Source organism: Gorilla gorilla, chromosome 2, assembly GCF_029281585.2.
Source record: "Gorilla gorilla gorilla isolate KB3781 chromosome 2, NHGRI_mGorGor1-v2.1_pri, whole genome shotgun sequence".
Taxonomy (NCBI): Eukaryota; Metazoa; Chordata; class Mammalia; order Primates; family Hominidae; genus Gorilla; species Gorilla gorilla.
In genome coordinates, this window is record NC_086017.1 from 206,279,506 (window position 1) to 206,298,470 (window position 18,965).

General features: G+C 46.1%; 1 protein-coding gene across 1 annotated transcript in view; it reads right to left on the bottom strand.

Annotated features, from left to right (window-relative positions):
• The window catches only part of XXYLT1 (xyloside xylosyltransferase 1), a 199,903-nt gene that overhangs the window by 143,647 nt on the left and 37,291 nt on the right, over positions 1-18,965 (bottom strand). Inside the window, exon 2 of the mRNA XM_031007306.3 lies at positions 6,319-6,466. Within this exon, the coding sequence (XP_030863166.1) occupies positions 6,319-6,466 (148 nt within the window). The remainder of the gene's footprint in view (positions 1-6,318; positions 6,467-18,965) is intronic.

The following is an 18,965-nucleotide window of genomic DNA, read 5'->3' on the forward strand; positions in this document are numbered from 1 at the left end:
TTGCAATTTGCACTCAGCTCTGTCCGATCCTGAGCCTGGACTCCTACTCTCTCTGATACACCAATCCCCCTTTCAGCCTGCTCAGACCTGCCTGCCTCAGTGCTCCCTACACTGGACATCAAGAGACGATCAGACGCGGCCACGCACAGCCCCGAGCAGTACAGTGAATGGAACCTATCGCATGGAATGCTGAAGGGGTCCTTCGAAGCCTCTGGGCTCCCACAGCCCATGGCCAGCGGCACCTGTCAGGAGGCAGACACTACCAGCAGGTTGTGTGTGATGGGGTCCAAGCAAGGGACATGTGACCTTTGAAAAGTGACTATCCACATTCTTTAAGCATGGACGACACAGAGTGACTTCCCTCCAAAGAATATAGTATGGCAAGGGGGAAAAGAGTAATTTACAGTGGAGAAACCTGACAAACACGACTTCAGCCCAGTGATCAAGGTCAACAGCAACAGTGATAAACCATGTACCCTTGATAGAATGTGGTGTGTCACTGATATGATGTGAGGGAAACAGCTCTTCTCCTCCGCGGCATTCCTCCCATAACCTCCCAAAAACCCATAACCTCAGTCTAATGATGAGAAAAACATCAGATAAATCCTAATTGGGGAACACTCTACAAAACAGCTGACCGGTATTTCTCAAAACTGTCAAGGTCATCAAAAACAAGGCAAGTTGGAGAAAATTTCACAGCCACCTCCTCCAGGAAGGCTTCCTTCTTCCTGCAAATGCCTGTGACCTGTCCTCTTCTGAAGCCCTCAGCATCGGGTGGCTCTTCATGTTGCCTGCCCTCATTGCTGGACCATGCCACCTGCCCCACTGACATGAGCCCATGAAGCAGCAGCCCAGCAAACATCTCTGAGACACCCGGGGTGGCCAGCACCATGTCTTGCAAACAGTAGCGCTTAGCATAGGCTGGGTATTGACAAAGGATTGACTGCAGGACAGGAGAGCCTTCCAGGGGTGCACGGGGGATGACAGGAGAGTCTCCTGGGGGCCTCTGGCCAGCCTAGAGCCCTGCTGCTTGTCTGGAGGCCTGCCTGTCCTGCTCAGGGAGCACCCACGACCACAGAGCATGTACCCTAGCACAGCCCTGCTCAGGGAGCACCCACGACCACAGAGCATGTACCCTAGCACAGCCCTGCTCAGGGAGCACCCACGACCACAGAGCATGTACCCTAGCACAGCCCTGCTCAGGGAGCACCCACGACCACAGAGCATGTACCCTAGCACAGCCCATACTGCTGAGCTGGAGCCAGCAGCGCCTCAGGCCATGTGACCCAGGAGGGGGAAGCTGGCAGTCCTGGAGGAGTTGCCCTTGGCTCCCTCCAGCTCCAGTGCGGCAAAAAATGTTTTCTTTTCCATTGCATAAGATGCTTCCAGTGGCGACAAACCCAACACCACAGACAAATGGAAATAAAAGCCCCGTGGATGTGGGTGAAGAGCAGAGAGTGGCTGTGTCGGTGGAGGGCACACAGGCAGGCAAGCATGAGCAGCGAGACCAGCCGCATGTGAACCCCCAACAAGCAGGGAAGAGAAAAACAAGCTCTGACCAAAGTCAGAGCCAGCATGTCCCGCCTGGCAGGACCCCTTCGTTCTTCCTGAGGCCCTTGCTCAGATGTGGTTCTGGGCGCTGCTGCTCCAAGGGGGCGATCAGGGCAAAACTCATGGGTTTGACCAGCCCAACCCTATCCCAGCCAGGTCCCCTCTGCGGGGCTGGGACATGGGGCCCAGAAGACAGGCAAGGACGCCAAGTCCTATAAGTTTCACAGGGCTGGGCATGTGTAAGAGGCTGGGTGTCCAGGTCTGGACATCAGAATGGGCATAAGCTCTGGACTGAGAACTCCAAGGGCAAGGAGGACACAGATCGCTGGAGAACTCGGAGAAGCGGCCTAACCTCTCAGCTCCTCCCTTTCCTTTCCTGTCCAGTGGGGACAGCCACTGTCTCGAAGCTCTTAAGTGGCTGCCTGAGGTGGCCCATGTGAGAGGTCAGACACTAACAGGCTTAGAACTGTACAGACACTAGTAGGCTTCAAACTATACAGAAGCTCACCTGTGTGAGTCGACAACCCTGGGCGGCTGGGGGTTGACACACCCTGGCCTTATAAGGGTCACATCTGGCCCAGTAATGCTACCCTTGGGAGCTATCATAGGAAAGAATCCTAATGAGAGAAAATAATCTGTATGCATGTGGATATCCATCGTATAATTTACAATAATAGAAAAAATAGAAAGCAGCTAGCTAGCTGAGAACAGGGAAATGAGAAAGTGAACTGAGGTTCATCTACGCAATAAAACCATTCGAAAAATTTTCAAAGACTATAATTACACAGAAAATGGGGACGTGAGCCATTAACTGAAAAAATCATGACATAGCTTCATTTGTACAATTTTTTTCACGGGGGTTGAAATGAAGATTCAATTTCAAATCTTCATCTATAAAAAAAGACTCAGAATGATTTGATATATAGGATAACTCCTACTTTGCCTAAATGTTTAAAAAGCTACATGTTGGGAATATAAAGATAAAGAATGAGTAATGATGGCCAGGTGCAGTGGCTCACACCTGTAATCCTAGCACTTTGGGAGGCCAAAGCGGGCAGATCACTTGAGGTCAGGAGTTCGAAACCAGCCTGGCCAATATGGTGAAACCCCATCTCTACTAAAAATGCAAAAAAAAAATTAGCCGGGCATGGTGGCGGGTGCCTGTAATCTCATCTACTTGGGAGGCTGAGGCAGGAGAATTGCTTGAACCCGGGAAGCAGAGGTTGCAGTGAGCCAAGGTTGTGCCACTGTACTCCAGCCTGGGCGAGAGTGAGACTCTGTCTCAAAAAAAAAGTAAGCACATTTTAAAAATAGTTTAGGTACAGAAGGATGACCCTCATGCTACAGAAGGGAAAGCGGGAGGAGAGGTTTAGACACAGAAAAAGAATTTGGATTTCTGGGGCAAACACTAGACAGGACCTCCAGGAGGAACTCAGAGGAGCACAGGCTTTTCTGACCCAGCCCTCCTGGGTGAGACCAAGGGCTCAGGCTCAACCCATACTCCACTCCCACTTTCCTGGAGAAAAACGAATGCTATGAAAGAAACAGAATAGCCAATGTAACAAGAATGCAACAATTACATGACAACAAAACCATCAACCAAAGCACAAAACAACACTCATTTCTATGATTAAAAAACAATGAATGCAAAAAAGGCAGCAGTTAAGAATCATGACAAACTCAAGACAGCACGAATGATGTCTGAAAACAGAGTGTCCTTCCAAAAACTGCAGGAATTCCAAATGATCTTGGTAGGAACTCCCCAGCGCTGCCAAGTGTGCCAGGCCAGACTTCCTGGCAGGACACACCCCAGACGCCACAGGAAACTCAAGGACCGCTCATTTTATTTTATGACTATCAAATTTTAGTAACTCCTAATAACTCTTTTCTTAGGAAAAGGCTTTGGGGCACATGTAAAAATGAATTGCTGCCGGGCGCGGTGGCTCATGCCTGTAATCCCAGCACTTTGGGAGGCCGAGGCGGGCGGATCATCTGAGGTCAGGAGTTTGAGACCAGCCTGACCAACATGGATAAACTCCGTCTCTACTAAAAATACAAAATTAGCCAGGCGTGGTGGCACATGCCTGTAATCCCAGCTACTCGAGAGGCTGAGGCAGGAGACTCGCTTGAACCCAGGAGGCAGAGGTTGCAGTGAGCCGAGATTGCTAAACCATTGCACTCCAACCTGGGCAACAAGAGCAAAACTCCGCCTAAAAATAAAAAAAGAATTGCTGGAAGCACATTATCACTCCCCTGAAGAACCCCTGAAAAGACTGTGTGTTTGGGTCGGCTGGAGGCACATCTAAAATAACTCCTTCCACACCTCCTGAAGCACGCCCCTCGGAGGGTGGGGCCCACACCTGGAGGGACACCAATGATGCGTCCATTTACTGCATTGACTGCAAAGCTCTAGCCAAAGCCTTTTCTCTGCAGACATCACTGCCCCCCTGAGCTATGCCAGGCTCTTGGGCAGGGCTAAGTCAGAGAGGGCCGGAGCACCTTCCTGGCATAATTCTCACCCTCTCCCAGAGCTTAGGAGCTCCCTAACTCTTGTCATCGGTCCCTGCACAATTCATTGTCTGGCTGTCCTATAGCTGGAGGCAGAAGAATTTTCTCTTCCCTGACAAACCACGAGGAGCTGTATTTCACCTCCTGCTGGGTACTCCAAAGCATAACCCAGCCCAGAGTTGAGCATGCAATGGGCAGGAACCTGACAGCTGACAGAGGGAAAGAGGCAGGAGGGAGGGAGGTGAAGGGAGGGCAGGCGTGCCTCCCCCAGGCTCCCTAGAACTACAGAAACCCCTAGCAGGGATTCCTGCAAGCCCTGGGCTCTTCAGAATGCAAGTTGAAACAGCTCACTGCTGCAGCCCCTCATTTCACAGGTGGGGAAACTGGTAAGGCCAAGAGAGACAAAGTGGCTCAGCCCTAGGCACATACGTGGCTAATGGCGGAGCTGTGAGCAACACCTCCATCTGTCTGCCCTCTAGAATCTAGAACAGAACCACATCCTTCTCAAGTCTGAGCCACCCACAGCTCCTGTACTGGGCTGTCCAGAGAGGTCATGTATGGGGCACCTGATGGGGTAGAAGTAACTATTTGGAGAAGCAGCTTCCAACCCTGGCTCTGCCACTTAAAAGGCTGTATAACCCTGGGAAGGTCTTGCAACTCCTCAGCTTCACCTGTAACCCCACAGGATGGGTAGAAGGGTTGGTGAGCTGACAGAGCTGCACCTGGGTCACTGCAAAGGCTCACCAATGCTAGCTCTTCACCCTACGCCCTGTAGGTGAGCTCGTCTCCTCTCTTCTTCAGACTCCTGCCCAATGGAGCCCCCTGAGCCCTTGCCTCACAACAAAGAGGACACTCAGAGGCCTCCAGGGTGCTGGAACTTGCCTGCAAAGTCCCAGCCAGAATGGATGGGCTTGCTTTTCCCTGTGGCAGGACAACCTTCCAACAGGAACCGAGCTTCAACTCTCAACTCCTGAGTCTCTGGTTCACCAAGCACCTTCTTTTTCACTTCTGGTCTGCTGGGCTGGAGAAGCAGGCCTCCACCATATGGCCCACTGTCCCCTGGGCTACCAGGACCTGCCTGGTCTGGAAACTGCTGGAAAACTCATCCAGCCACAGTTCAGATAACTGCTACCCCAAGGCCCCAAACACCCCTTCTCACCATTAAGAGGCTCAGGACATGGTTCACCATGGCCAGAAACTGGTTGATATGGTTTGGCTGTGTCCCCACCCAAAACTCATCTTGAATTGTAGTTCCCATAATCCCCATATGTGGTGGGGGGGACCTGGTGGGGGGTAATTTAATCACGGGGGGCAGTTATCCTCATGCTGTTCTCATGCTAGTGAGTGAGTTCTCTGAGATCCAACGGTTTTATAAGGGGCTTTTCCCCCTTTTCCTTGGCACTTCTCCTTGCTGCCGGCATGTGAAGAAGGACCTGTTTGCTTCCCCTTCCACGACTGTAAGTTTCCTGAGGCCTCCCCAGCCATGCTGAACTGTGAGTCTATTAAACCTCTTTCCTTTATAAATCACCCAGTCTCAGGTATGTCTTTATGAACAGCATGAGAACAGATTAATACACTGGTCAATATCCAGGGCTCCAGAACCCATTAAGGATCACTGTAGGGAGATCCTAGAAACCAGACACACTCCAGGAGTTAGACCCTCCAAGGCTTCCAGTCCAAGCATGACCAGACCTGCCAGAAATTCCACACAAGCTGGACCTATCACACACTGGATGATGCATCTCTCTTTCCTGGAGACAGACGCCCAGAAAATCCTTCTAATTGCGCATCGGAGTTTCTTCAGAAGTTCTACATGGTCGTAATTTGCACCTCTCACATCTAGATTTGCTATTTTAAAATCAGATAAATACAGATTCAAACTAGAAAGAACAAGAGCATAAATTTGGATGGAGGATCATCTAATCCAACCCACCATTTTTCAGATGAGCAAACAAAGTATGGGGGTTGAGCAGTGGGGAAAGAAGGGGGCGAGTGCAAGGGGCAGAGTCCAGACCAGAGCCCAGAGACCCCCTGTGTCCTCATAAATGGACCCCGGGAGCTATGCAACCAAGGCCCTGCCCTTGATTCTTGGTGTAGGAAGCTCGGTGGTACAAAAGGCTTGATTTGGCTCCCTCGTCCACTCTTTCATGTTCAGTGGAGCTATTCTCCCTGATACAGGGCCTGGGCAGTGTTGGAACCAGGGAAATGGATGCAAAAGTCAGACACCCAGGGGCTATTGCTCCTGGAAGCCCAGGTTACCTTTGGGCATGATCTGATGCATGGCGACCGAGAGGAAGAAGATGGAGTCACTGTAGTAGGTTCCCGAGCCAGCACTGAAGTGCTTCTGCATGGCCTCCACGACGGGGAAGAGCTTATCCGTCAGCACAGCAACGTCGTGGAAGATGACCTGCAGCAGGTGCAAAAAACCAAGGCTCAGCAAACCAGTTCTCACTGCAAGCTCGACACCCAACACACACCTGGGCCCACAGAGGCAGAGGCAGACAGCGCCTCTCCAGGGTCCACAAGCAGGGGATGGGGCTAGGGGTAGCAACGGAGAGTTAAGGATACGAGAAACAACCAGGAGTCAGAATTGAGGCCGCACTAAGGAGATGGGGACACTGTGTGAGGGGTGGCATGCAGGCACGCATGTACGGGCTGTGCAGTGGAAGAGAAGTGGGAGGACAGGAAATGGAAACAGCCCCTAGTCTGCTTCCTGCTTTTGAACATGAAGCTGGGCCCCCCTGAAGGTAGCTCTGTGCCCAGCGACTGGAAACCACGTGAGAGTGTGTGATCCTCATCACATCGCATGGCTAACACTGCTCCAGGCATCGCCACCTCCTGGTGGCCACTGCATCTGTTCCATAGGCCAGTCCGATGCTCCAGCTCTACCTCCCTCATCCAACAGTGTGAACAAGGAGAGGGTCTGGCCACTGGAAAATGGAACCCGGAAACTGCTCTGTGCTGCAGTAAACTCACACTCAACTAGCATTTCTTGAGTATCACTGACACTTTGGAGGCACTGTGAGAAGTATAAGGAATAACCAGGTACACTTTCCTCAAAGCACTTAGAAGTCCAGAGGCATAATCAGCTACGGCAGAGCTCTGCAATTTATGAAACACTCTCACATACCTACACTGATCCCCATGACAACCTAGGGCTTCTGTGAGGCAGACATCACTATTATAGCCTCCAAATTACAAATAAGGACGTAGACACTCAGACAGGTTACACTTGCAGCAAGTCACACAGATAATAAATGCAGAGTCAGAACTTGACCCTGGCCTCCAGATTCTCAGCCCCACACTCTTTCCACCATAAACGCATCCTCATTCCTTAACAGCAACCAACAAAGGATGAAGACATCAGCTCAACCCGCGATTAGAGCAGACAAGAGTACTAACGGGATCCTGAGTTGGGTTTCCTTGTCTAACTCTACTCCAGAAGATGAGAAGTGTGGCCCATGCGCAGCCCCAGCTTCATATGTGATACCAGATGACCATGTACTGGTCCCACAGGTCTTGCAAGTTTTTCCTGTTGCTCCACGTGCCCCCACAGGATCTAGATCCTTCTACGACACACAGGAGGCACTCAAGCCAGAAGGCTGGGTGTTCCTCCACCTTCTTCCTCAGTGCTCCTAAGAGTTCTGTAAGCGCCACCTCCTGCCACCATCTTCTCTGGTATGTGACAGGACAAGCCTGCCACACTGCATCCTAGCTGCTCAATCACCACCTCATCAACTCCGAAGAGCCCACCTGAACAGGTGCCAGCAGCAAAAGGCAAAGCCACGTGAATCCCTGACTGCCTATTTACACTGTCACTTGCCCTGCCAGCAGAATAGACAGTGGCAAGTGGTGCCCTTGAAGCTCTCCAATAGGCGGGCTCCAATCCATCACTCACCTTTCCCCTTTCCCTCCACCTGCCCTTCCAGTCTCATGGTGTTGCCTGCACTACCTGCACTTCCAGAGCCATTGGTGGTCGTGGCCCTGTAAACCACCGTCTGCTCTTCCCTACTGTTGGTTCTGCTTTTGGCCTATATTTCACTTTTCTTTTTTTTTTGAGATGGAGTCTCACTCTGTCAACCTAGGCGGGAGTACAGGGGTGCAATCTGGGCTCACTGACACCGCCTCCCGGGTTCAAGCGATTCTCCTGCCTCAGCCTCCCGAGTATCTGGGACTACAGACGCGTGCCACCACCCCCAGCTAATTTTTTGTATTTTTAGTAGAGATGGGGTTTCACCATGTTAGCCAGGATGGTCTCGATCTCCTGACCTCGTGATGCGCCCACCTCGGCCTCCCAAAGTGCTGGGATTACAGGCGTGATCCACCACACCCGGCCTATTTCCCTTATTTCTTATATATGTATCTCTTTTTTTTTTTTTCGAGACAGAGTTTCACTCTTGTTGCCCAGGCTGGAGCGCAGCAGCGTGATCTCGGCTCACTGTAACCTCTGCTTCCCAGGTTCAAGTGATTCTCCTGCCTCAGCCTCCCAAATAGCTGGGATTACAGGCGCCCACCACCATGCCTGGCTAATTCTTCTACTTTTAGTAGAGACAGGCTTTCACCATGTTGGCTAGGCTGGTCTCGAACTCCTGACCTCAGGTGATCCACCCACCTCAGCCTCCCAAAGTGTTGGATTACAGGCATGAGCCACCGTGCCCGGCCTGTATCTCTTACATAGCTTATTTCTCTTATATTTCTTTTTAACCTATATCTCTCTTAGTTCACCTTTCCTTTTATTCTTGGGTCTCCTTTAATTTCTAAAACACTATTAAATTTAGAAAAACTTTGTTACTATTTTTTTATTTTTAATTTTTGTGGATAGAGTATGTGTATATATTGATGGAGTATATGAGATATTTTCATACAAGCATACAATGCATAATAATCGTATCAAGGTAAATGAGGTATCCATCACCTCAAGCACCTCCTTTGTGTTACAAACAATCCAATTATTTTAGTTATTTGAAAATGTATAATTAAACTATTTTTTACTGTAGTCATCCTATTGTGCTAGCAAATACTAGGTCTTACTCACTCTTTGCCAATATTTTTTGTATCCATTAACCATCTCCTCCTCCCCCAACTCACTCCACTACTTTTCCCAGCCTCTGATAACCATCATTCTAATCTCCATCTCCACAAGTTTAACCGTTTTAATTTCTACCTCCCACAAATAAGAACATGCAAAGTTTGTCTTTCTGTGCCTGGCTTATGCCCCTTAACAAAACGATCTCCGGTTCCATCACTGTTGTTGCAAATGACAGGATCTCATTCTTATTTATGGCTGAATAGTACTCCATTTTGTATATGTACTGTTTTCTTTTTCCATTCATCAGCTGATGGAACCTTAGGCTGCTTCCAAATCCCAGCTATTGTGAATAGTGCTGCAATAAACATGGGGGTGCAGATATGTCTTCGATATACTTCATTCCTTTCTTTTGGGTATGTATCTAGCAGTGGGATTGCGGGATCACATGCTAGCTCTATTTTCAGTTTTTTGAGGAACCGCCAATCTGTTCTCCATAGTGACTGTACTAATTTACATTCACACCAACAGTATATGAAGGTTCCCTTTTCTCTACATCCTCACCAGCATTTGTTACTGCCTGTCTTTTGGAGAAAAACCATTTGAACTGGGGCGAGATGATATCTCATGGTAGGTTTGATTTGCATTTTTCTGATGATCAATGATGTTGAGCACCTTTTCATATACATGTTTGCCATTTGTATGTCTTCTCTGGAGAAACATCTATTCAGACATTTTGCCCAATTTTTAATTAGATTATTAATTTTTTTTCCTACAGGGTTGTTTGAGCCCCTTATATAATCTGGTTATTAATCCCTTGTCAGATAGACAGTTTACAAATATTTTCTCCCATTCTCTGGGCTCTCTCTTCACTTTGCCGATTGTTTCCTTCACTGTGCAGAAGCTTTTCAACTGGATGTGATCCCATTTGTCCATTTTCACTTTGATTGCCTATGCCTGTGGTGTATCACGCAAGAAATCTTTGCCAAGTCCAATGTCCTGGAGAGTTTCCCCCAATGTTTTCTTTTGGTAGTTTCATAATTTGTGGTCTTAGATTTAAGTCTTTAATCCACTTTGATTTGTTTTTTTATATGGCAAGAGAGAGAGGTCTAGATGCATTCTTCTGCATAAGGTTATCCAGTTTTCCCAGCTCCATTTATTAAAGAGATTGTCCTTTCCCCAGTGTATATTCTTGGAACCATTGTCAAATATGAGTTCATTGTAGATGTATGGATTTATTCCTGGGTTCTCTATTCTGTTGCATTGGTCTACGTGTCTGTTTTTATGCCAGAACCATGCTGTTTTGGTTACTATAACTCTGTAGTATAACTTGAAGTCACATAATGTAATTCCTCCAGTTTTATTCTTTCTGCTCAAGATAGCTTTGGCTATTCTGGGTCTTTTGTGGTTCCATATAAATTTTAGGATTTTTTTCCTATTTCTGTGAAGAATGTCACTGGTATTTTGATTGGGATTGCATTGAATGTGTAGATTGCTTTGGGTAGTATGGACAGTTTATCAATATTGGTTCTTCCAATCCATGAATATGGCTTATCTTTCCATTCCTTGGTGTCCTCTTCAGTTTCCTGCATCAGTGTTTTATCGTTTTCATCCTAGAGAGCTTTCACTTGTTTGGTTAATTCCTAGGTATTTTATTTGTAGCAATTATACATGGAATTACTTTCTTGATTTCTTTTTCAGATTGTTCACTGTTGGCATATAGAAATGCTAATGATTTTTGTATGTTGAATTTGTATCCTGCAACTTTACTAAATGTATTGATTAGTTCTAATCAATACATTTTTTGTTTTGTTTTTGGTGGAGTCTTTAGGTTTTTCCAAATAGGAGCTCATATCATCTGCAAACAAGTGTAATTTGACTTCTTCCTTTCCCATTTGGATACCCTTTATGTCGTTCTCTTGTCTGATTGCTCTAGCTAGGATTTCCAGTACTATGTTGCTATTCAACATAGTGGGCATCCTTGTTATTTCAGATCTTAGAGGAAAGGCTTTCAGTTTTTCCTCATTCAGTATGATTATTTGCTGTGGGCCTGTTGCGTATGGCTTTTATTATATTGAGATATGTTCCCTCTATACTCAGCTTTTTGAGGATTTTTATCATGAAGTGATGTTGAATTTTATCAAATGCTTTTTCAGCATCAGCTGAAATGATCATATGGTTTTTGCCCTTCATTTAGTTGATACGATGTATCACACTGATTGGTTTGTGAATGTTGAACCATTCTTGTATCCCTGGGATAAATTCCACTTGGTCATGATGAATGATTTTTTTTTTAATGTACTGCTGACTTTGGTTTGTTAGCATTTTGTTGAGAATTTTTGCATCAGTGTTCATCAGGGATACTAGCCTGTAGTTTTCTTTTACTGATGGGTCTGTCTGGTTTTTGGTATCAGGGTAATTCTGGCCTCATAAAATGAGTTTGGAAGTATCCCCTCCTCCCCTATTTTTCAGAATAGTCTGAGTAGGGTTGGTATTACTTCTTCTTTAAATGGTAGAACTTAGCAGCGAAGCCATTGCATCCTTGGCTTTTCTTTGCTAGGAGACTTATTATGGCTTTGATCTCATTACTTGTTATTGGTCTGTTCAGATTTTGGATTTCTTCATGATTCTATCTTAGTAGGTTTTATGTGTCTAGAAACTTATCCATTTCTTCTAGGTTTTCCAATTTATTGGTATATAGTTGTTCACAGTAGCCACTAATGATCCTTTAAATTTATGCAGTATCAGTTGTAATATCTCCTTTTTCATCTCTGATTTTATTTATTTGGGTCTTCTCTCTTTTTTTTCTTAGTCTGGCTAAAGGTTTGTCAATTTTATCTTTTCAAAATACCAAAAAAACAACTTTTCATTTCATTGATCTTTTGTATCATTTACTCTGTTTCAATTTCATGTATTTCTGCTCTAATTTTTATTACTTCTTTTCTTCTACTAACTTTGGGTTTGGTTTGCTGTTGCTTCTCTAGTTCTAAGACGCATCATTAGGTGGTTTATTGGAACTTTTTCTTCTTTTTTGATGTAGGCATTTATAGCCATAAACTTCTCTTAGTACTGTTTTGCTGTGTTTCATAGGTTTTGGTATGTTGTGTTTCTATTATCATTTGTTTCAAGAAATTTTTCAGTTTCTTTCTTAACCTCTTCATTGACCCGCTGGTCATTCAGAGGCATATTGTTCAGTTTCCATGTGTTTGTATAGTTTCCAAAATTCCTGTTATTAATTTCTAGTTTTATTCCATTGTAGTCAGAGAAGACACTTGATATTATTTCAGTTTTTTGGAATGTTTTAAGACTTGTTTTGCAACCTAGCATATGGTCTATCCTTGAGAATGATCCATGTGCTGAGCAGAAGAATGTGTATTCTCCAACTACAGAATGAAATGTTCTGTAAGTATCTATTAGGTCCATTTCGTCTATGGTGCAGATTAAGTCTGATGTTTCTTTGTTGATTTTCTGTCTGGATGATCTGTCCAATGCTGAAAGTGGGGTGTTGAGGTCTCCAGCTATCATTGTATTGGGGTCTATCTCCATCTTTCACTCTGATAATATTTGCTTTATATATCTGAGTGCACTAGTGTTGGATGCATATATAACCGTTATATCCTTATGCTGAATTGACCCCTTTATCATTATACAACAAACTTCTTTGTCTCTTTTTATATTTTTTTCTTGAAATCGATTTATCTGATATAAGCATAGCTACTTCTGCTCCTTTTTGGTTTCCGTTGGCATGAAATATCTTTTGCCATACCTTTATTTTCAGTCTATGTGTGTTTTTATAAATGAAGTGTGTTTCCTGTAGGCAATAGATCACTGGGTCTTAAAAAAAAATCTATTCATTCACTCTTTGTCTTTTGATCGGACAGTTTACTCCATTTACATTCAATGTTATTATTGATTAAGTAAGGACTTACTCCTGCCATTTTGTTATTTGTTTTCTAGCTGTTTTCTGGTCTTCCCTTTTAGTAAAGGTGATTTTCTCTGGTGTTATGTTTTATTTTCATGCTTTTTACTTTCTCATATCCATTGTATGTTTTTAGACTTGAGGTTGCCATGAGATTTGCAAATAATATTTTATAACACATTATTTTAAACTGATGACAAATTAACACTGATTACATAAACAAACATACTAAAAAACAAGCAAAAACAAAACTAATAAAAACTCTATAACTTCATCTCCCCACTTTTTAACTTTTTGTTGTTTCTATTTACATCTTGCTGTACTGTCTTGAAAAGTTATTATTTTTGATTGGTTTATCTTTTCATCTTTGTACTTAAGATACCAGAAGTATACACATTGCAATTATAGTGTTTTAACAGTCTGTGTTTTTCTCTGCACTTACTATCACCAGTGAATTTTTCACCTGCAGATAATTTCTTATTGCTCATTAACATTCTTTTATTTCAGATTGAATAAATCCCTTTAGCATTTCTTTTTTTTTTTTTTTTGAGATGGAGTCTCACTCTGTCACCCAGCATGGAGTGCAGTGGTGCGATCTCGGGTCACTGCAAGCTCCGCCTCCCAGGTTCACGCCATTCTCCTGCCTCAGCCTCTCAAGTGGCTGGGACTACAGGCGCCCGCCACTACACCCGGCTAATTTTTTTTTTTTTTAGTAGAGACGGGGTTTCACCATGTTAGCCAGGATGGTCTCGATCTCCTGACCTTGTGATCCGCCTGCCTCGGCCTCCCAAAGTGCTGGGATTACAGGCGTGAGCCACTGCGTCTGGCCAGCATTTCTTGTATGATAGGTCTGGTATTGATGAAATCCATCAAGCTTTTGTTTGTCTGGGTAAGTCTTTATTTCTCCTTCATGTTTGAAGGATTTTTTTTTTTTTTTTTTTTAAGACAGAGTCTCACTCTGTAGCCCAGGCTGGAGTGCAGTGGCACAATCTCAGCTCACTGCAACCTCTGCCTCCCAGATTAAAGCGATTGTCCTGCCTCAGCCTCCCAAGTAGCTGGGATTACAGGCGTCTGCCACCATGCCTGGCTAATTTTTGTATTTTTAGTAAAGACGGGGTTTCACCGTCTTGGCCAGGCTGGTCTTGAACTCCTGACCTCAAGTGATCCACCTGCCTCAGCCTCCCAAAGTGCTCGGATTACAGGCATGAGCCACCGCACCCAGCCTGAAGGATATTTTTGCCATATATGCTATTTAAGTTTTTTCCCTTCAACACTTTAAGTATGTCATGCCACTCTCTCCTGGCCTGTAAGGTTCTCACCAAAAAGTCTGCTGCCATACGTATTGGAGCTCTATTTTATGTCATTTGTTTATCTTGCTACTTTTAGGATCCTTTCTTTATTCTTGACTTTTGAGAGTTTGTTATTAAATGCCTTGAGCTGGACGTCTTTGGGCTAAATCTGCTTGGTGTTCTATAACCTTCCTGTACCTGAATATTTATATCTTTCTCTAGGTTTGGGAAGTTCTCTGCTATTATCCCTTTAAATAAACTTTCTACTGCTGTCTCTCTCTCTACCTCCTCTTTAAAGCCAGTAACTCTTAGATTTGCCCCATTGAGGCTATTTTCCAGATCTCGTAGGCATGCTTCATTCTTTTTTACTCTTTGTCTCCTCTGACTGTTCTTTCTTGCTTGCTTTCTTTTCTCGCTTTCTTGCTTGCTTTTTTTGAGACACGGTCTGGCTCTGTCATCCAGGCTGGAGTGCAGTGGGGCAATCTTGCCTCACTGCAACCTCTGCCTCCCAGGCTCAAGCCATCCTCCCAGCTCTAACTGTGTATTTTCACATAGCCTCTTAAAGTTTACTATTTCATTCTTCTACTTGATTAATTCTACTATTAGGAGATTCTGATGCATTCTTCAGTATGTCAATTGCATTTTTCAGCTCCAGAATTTCTGCTTGACTGTTTTTAATTATTTCAATTTGTTTGTTAAATTTATCTGATAGGATTCTGAATTCCTTCTCTGTGCTATCTTGAATTTCTTTGAGTTTCCTCAAAACAGCGATTTTCAATTCTCTGTTTGAAAGATCACATATCTCTGTTTCTCCAAGACTGGCCCCTGGTGCCTTACTTAGTTCACTTGGTGAGGTCCTATTTTCCTGGATGGTCTTGATGCTAGTGGATGTTTGTAGGTGTCTGGCCATTGAAGAGTTAGGTATTTATTGTAGTCTTTGCAGTCTGGGTTTGTTTGTACTCATCCTTCTTGGGGAGGCTTTCCAGGTATTCAAAGGACGTGAGTGTTGTGATCTAAGTTTTTGGTCACTGCAGCTGTATCTGCATTAGGGGGCATACCAAGCCCAGCAATGCCGTGGTTCTTGCAGATTTGTAGATGCACCACCTTGATGGTCTTAGATCACATCTGAAAGAATTCTGTGAATTACTTGTTCTCTTCCCTATCTCCCAGATGAATGCAATCTCTCTATATATCTATATCTATAAATATAGACATAGACATAGACATAGACACAGAGATAGATATAGATATACACCTGGCTGGGCTGCCTGGAGATTGGGGAGGGGTGACACCCCTGTCACTATCACCACTGGGACTGCACTTGGTCAGATTTGAAGCCAGCACACCACTGAGTTTTGCCCGAGGCCTGCTATAACCACTAGCTGACTACTATCTATGTTCACTCAAGGCCATAGGGCCCTATAATTAGCAGGTGGCAAAGACTGCCAGGCTTGTGTCCTTCCCTTAAGGGCAGTGAGTTCTCTTGGGCCCCAGGCAGGTCCAGAGATGCTATCTGTGAGCCAGGGCCTGCAATCGGAAGCCCTAGAAATCTACCTGGTGCTCTATTCTACTGTGGCTAAGCTGGCAACAAAACCACAAGATAAAGTCCTTCCCACTCTTCCCTCCTCTTTCTCCAGGCAGAGGACTCTCTCCCTGTGTCCACTACCACCACAAGCCCGTGGGGAGTGCTGCCAGGGCACCACCAACGTTCACTTAATGCCCAAGGACTCTTTAGTCAGCTTGTGGTGAATGCTGCCAGTCCTGGGACTCTCTTCAGGGCAGTGAGCTCCCCTCTGGCCCGGGGTAGGTCCAGAAATGCTATCCCAGAGCCAAGGCCTGGAACTGGGGACCCCAAGGGCCCAGTTGGTGCTCTCCCTATGTCTGAGCTGGTATCTAAGCTGCGAGACACAGTCCCCTTTATTCTTCCCTCTCCTTTACTCAAGCAGAAGGAGTCTCTCCTTGTAACCACCACAGCTGTGAATGTGCTGGATCCCATCTGAAGCCAGCAGGTCTCAGAGTCTCACCCAAGACCCATGGTATGTACTACCTGGTTACCACTGCTGATTATTCAGGGTCCAGGGGCTCTTTCGTCAGCAGGTGATGATTCCTGCTATTACTGGGTCCTTCCCTCCAAGGCAGTAGGCTCCCTTCTGGCCCAGGGTGTCTAGAAATGTCATCTAAGATCTAGGGCATGGAATGGGGGCCTCATGACTCTGCCTGGTGCCTTATCCTACCATGACTGAGCTGGTACCCAAGTTGCACGACAAAGTCCTCTTTACTCTCCTGTCTTCTAACAGAAGGAGGGGGTCTCTTTTGGAGCTGTGAGCTGCGCTGCCTGGGTTTGGTGGATAGGGGACGCAAGTGCTCCCTGAGCCACCCTGGCTGGTGTCTCATTAGGTCATGTAACCCCCAAGTCCACTGGCTCTGAGCCCAGCACAGCACTAGGGCTCGCCTGGGTGTTGCAGTCCTTGTGGCCTGGTTTATTTAGAACCCCAGAACACTTTAACCTATGGTGACAAGGCTTGCTGGAACTCAAGTTCTGACTGCTGAGATGGGTGATTCTCCTCTGTCTAGGCTGGTCTAAATGCTCCCTCCGTGGGCATCGGCTGAGTTCTACCCACTGCTGGCAGCAATGAGTTCAATGCAAAGTCCCACAACTGCCGCACTCTCCTTTCCCCGTCACACAGGTTCTCTCTTAGCACCATGTGGCCGCCCCCAGGATGGAGTCAGTGATCAAGACTCTCTTTCCTACCCTCTGCAGTGCTTCTTTCGGTAATATGAAGTTAAAACCAGGTACTGTGATCGCTCACCTGATTTTTAGTGCCCATGAAGGTGCTTTTTTGGTGTAGATAGTTGTCAAATTTGGTGTTCTTGTGAGGAGGATGGTTGGTGGAGGCTTCTGTTTGGCCACCTTGCTCCACCTCCAGCCTAACCATAAAAACCTTTTATGCCACATTGGTCCTCATCATTCCCTAAAACTTGTTTTATGTAACACTTTAAATCTTCTGCCTCATTATAAAAGCCTTTTTAAAAATATCTTCATGCTTCTCTTCTAAGGTACCGTTTCCTTTATCCTTTTCTGGCTACTGGTTTGTTTGTTTGTTTTTAATACTTTTTTTCAGATACAGAATCCAGACCAGTTCCTGCTATTTTCCAACAGAAATCTCAAATTATGTTTCTCATTCCCACACCCCCTCCACTTCCTCTCACCCCTGCCCCTGCAACCTCTCTGACAGGTTTCCCTACTTCCTACCTTCCCCACTGCCCTATTCTGTTATACCTCCAGAACTGTTTTCCAAATAGAGAAATTCGTTTTTCTCTCTCCCTGGCTTCAAGGCCTCCGACGACTCGCCGCTCCCTTAGTCACAGTCCGAATCCTCTAGCAAGGCCTCCAAGCCCCTGCAATAGTGGTTCTGGCTCTGTCCCCCGCCCTCCCCGCCTCGTGTGACTGGGCAGCACTGAACCAGGCAGTCTCCCATCTACTGGCCACACCTGGATGACCTACATCCTTGCATGCCTGTACTTGCTCTTCCCACCGTCTGTAATTACCTCTCCCAGCCCCCATCTGCCTGGTAAGATCCTATCCAGTTTTCCAATCCTCCCCTCCAGCCTTCCCACAGCCTCCCACAATTCACCATGCCCTTCCTAACACCCTACATCGCATGGGGGCTCCACTTACCCTGTCTGACTCACTTTTCAGGGCTGTTTCTCTATCGGCTGCATGGGGCACTCCTTGTAGGCAGAGGCCGTGACTGCTCTGTGCCCTGTATCCAGCCACTGGCCACATGACAGGCCATCCATACATCCATACAGGTTTGCTAAACTAAGTGAACTGCACTTTGGGCAAGTAACTAAACCTCTCTGAGCCCCAGTTTCTTCGTGAGTAATACAGGACTGACAACATGTACTTCCTGTGGTGTCTGTCAGGGCCATCTGGAACACACATTCAGCCCAGGGGTTGCCACACTGTGCTTACTCCTAAGTGTTAGTATCAAGCCTCCTCCCAGTCCCCGAAATGCCTTCTCCCCACAGATCAGTTTTCACTCCTAAGCCAGCTTTTCCCTCCCTCCAAATCATCCCTATCCGTTGGAATTACACAGGAAGCTGGAAGCTGACAAGAGGGTTCTCGCAGAAGGGAAGGCCTCTGTATTCACTAAGGAGGAAGAGAAAGAACGGATCTGCGCAGGCATACATGCAGAGCAGGGCTGCTGCAGCCAAACTAAGGGAGATGAAGAGCTATCCTCAGCCAGCTCACTCCCTACTGGCCCCATCTCACCCCAAAGCTTCACAGGAGACAACTGCATCCCATCAGCATGAATAGACTTATGAGGACAAACTGTACTCAGTACATTGTTCCAAACGCTGTGCTGCCAAGCCTGCACCCATGAATATTTCATATAATAAATCTGCTTAAAGATAAATGAGTATGCTTCATGGAATAGACTTTATGCAGCAAGAGGCAAACCATAGACACTGCAAGTGTGAATCAAAATACCCAGGACTCCCAAAGACTAAAACAGGTTTGCAAACTAACCTTCCCAAGGATGGGCTGGCACCTGTCATACTCTGGGGGCCTTTGCCCAGACCAGGGGCTGATGCCTGGCAGTGCGGCAGGGGGCAGCAAAGCAAGAGTGAAGAGAGGAAATGAGAGGGATGGGGGAGAGAAAAGGCC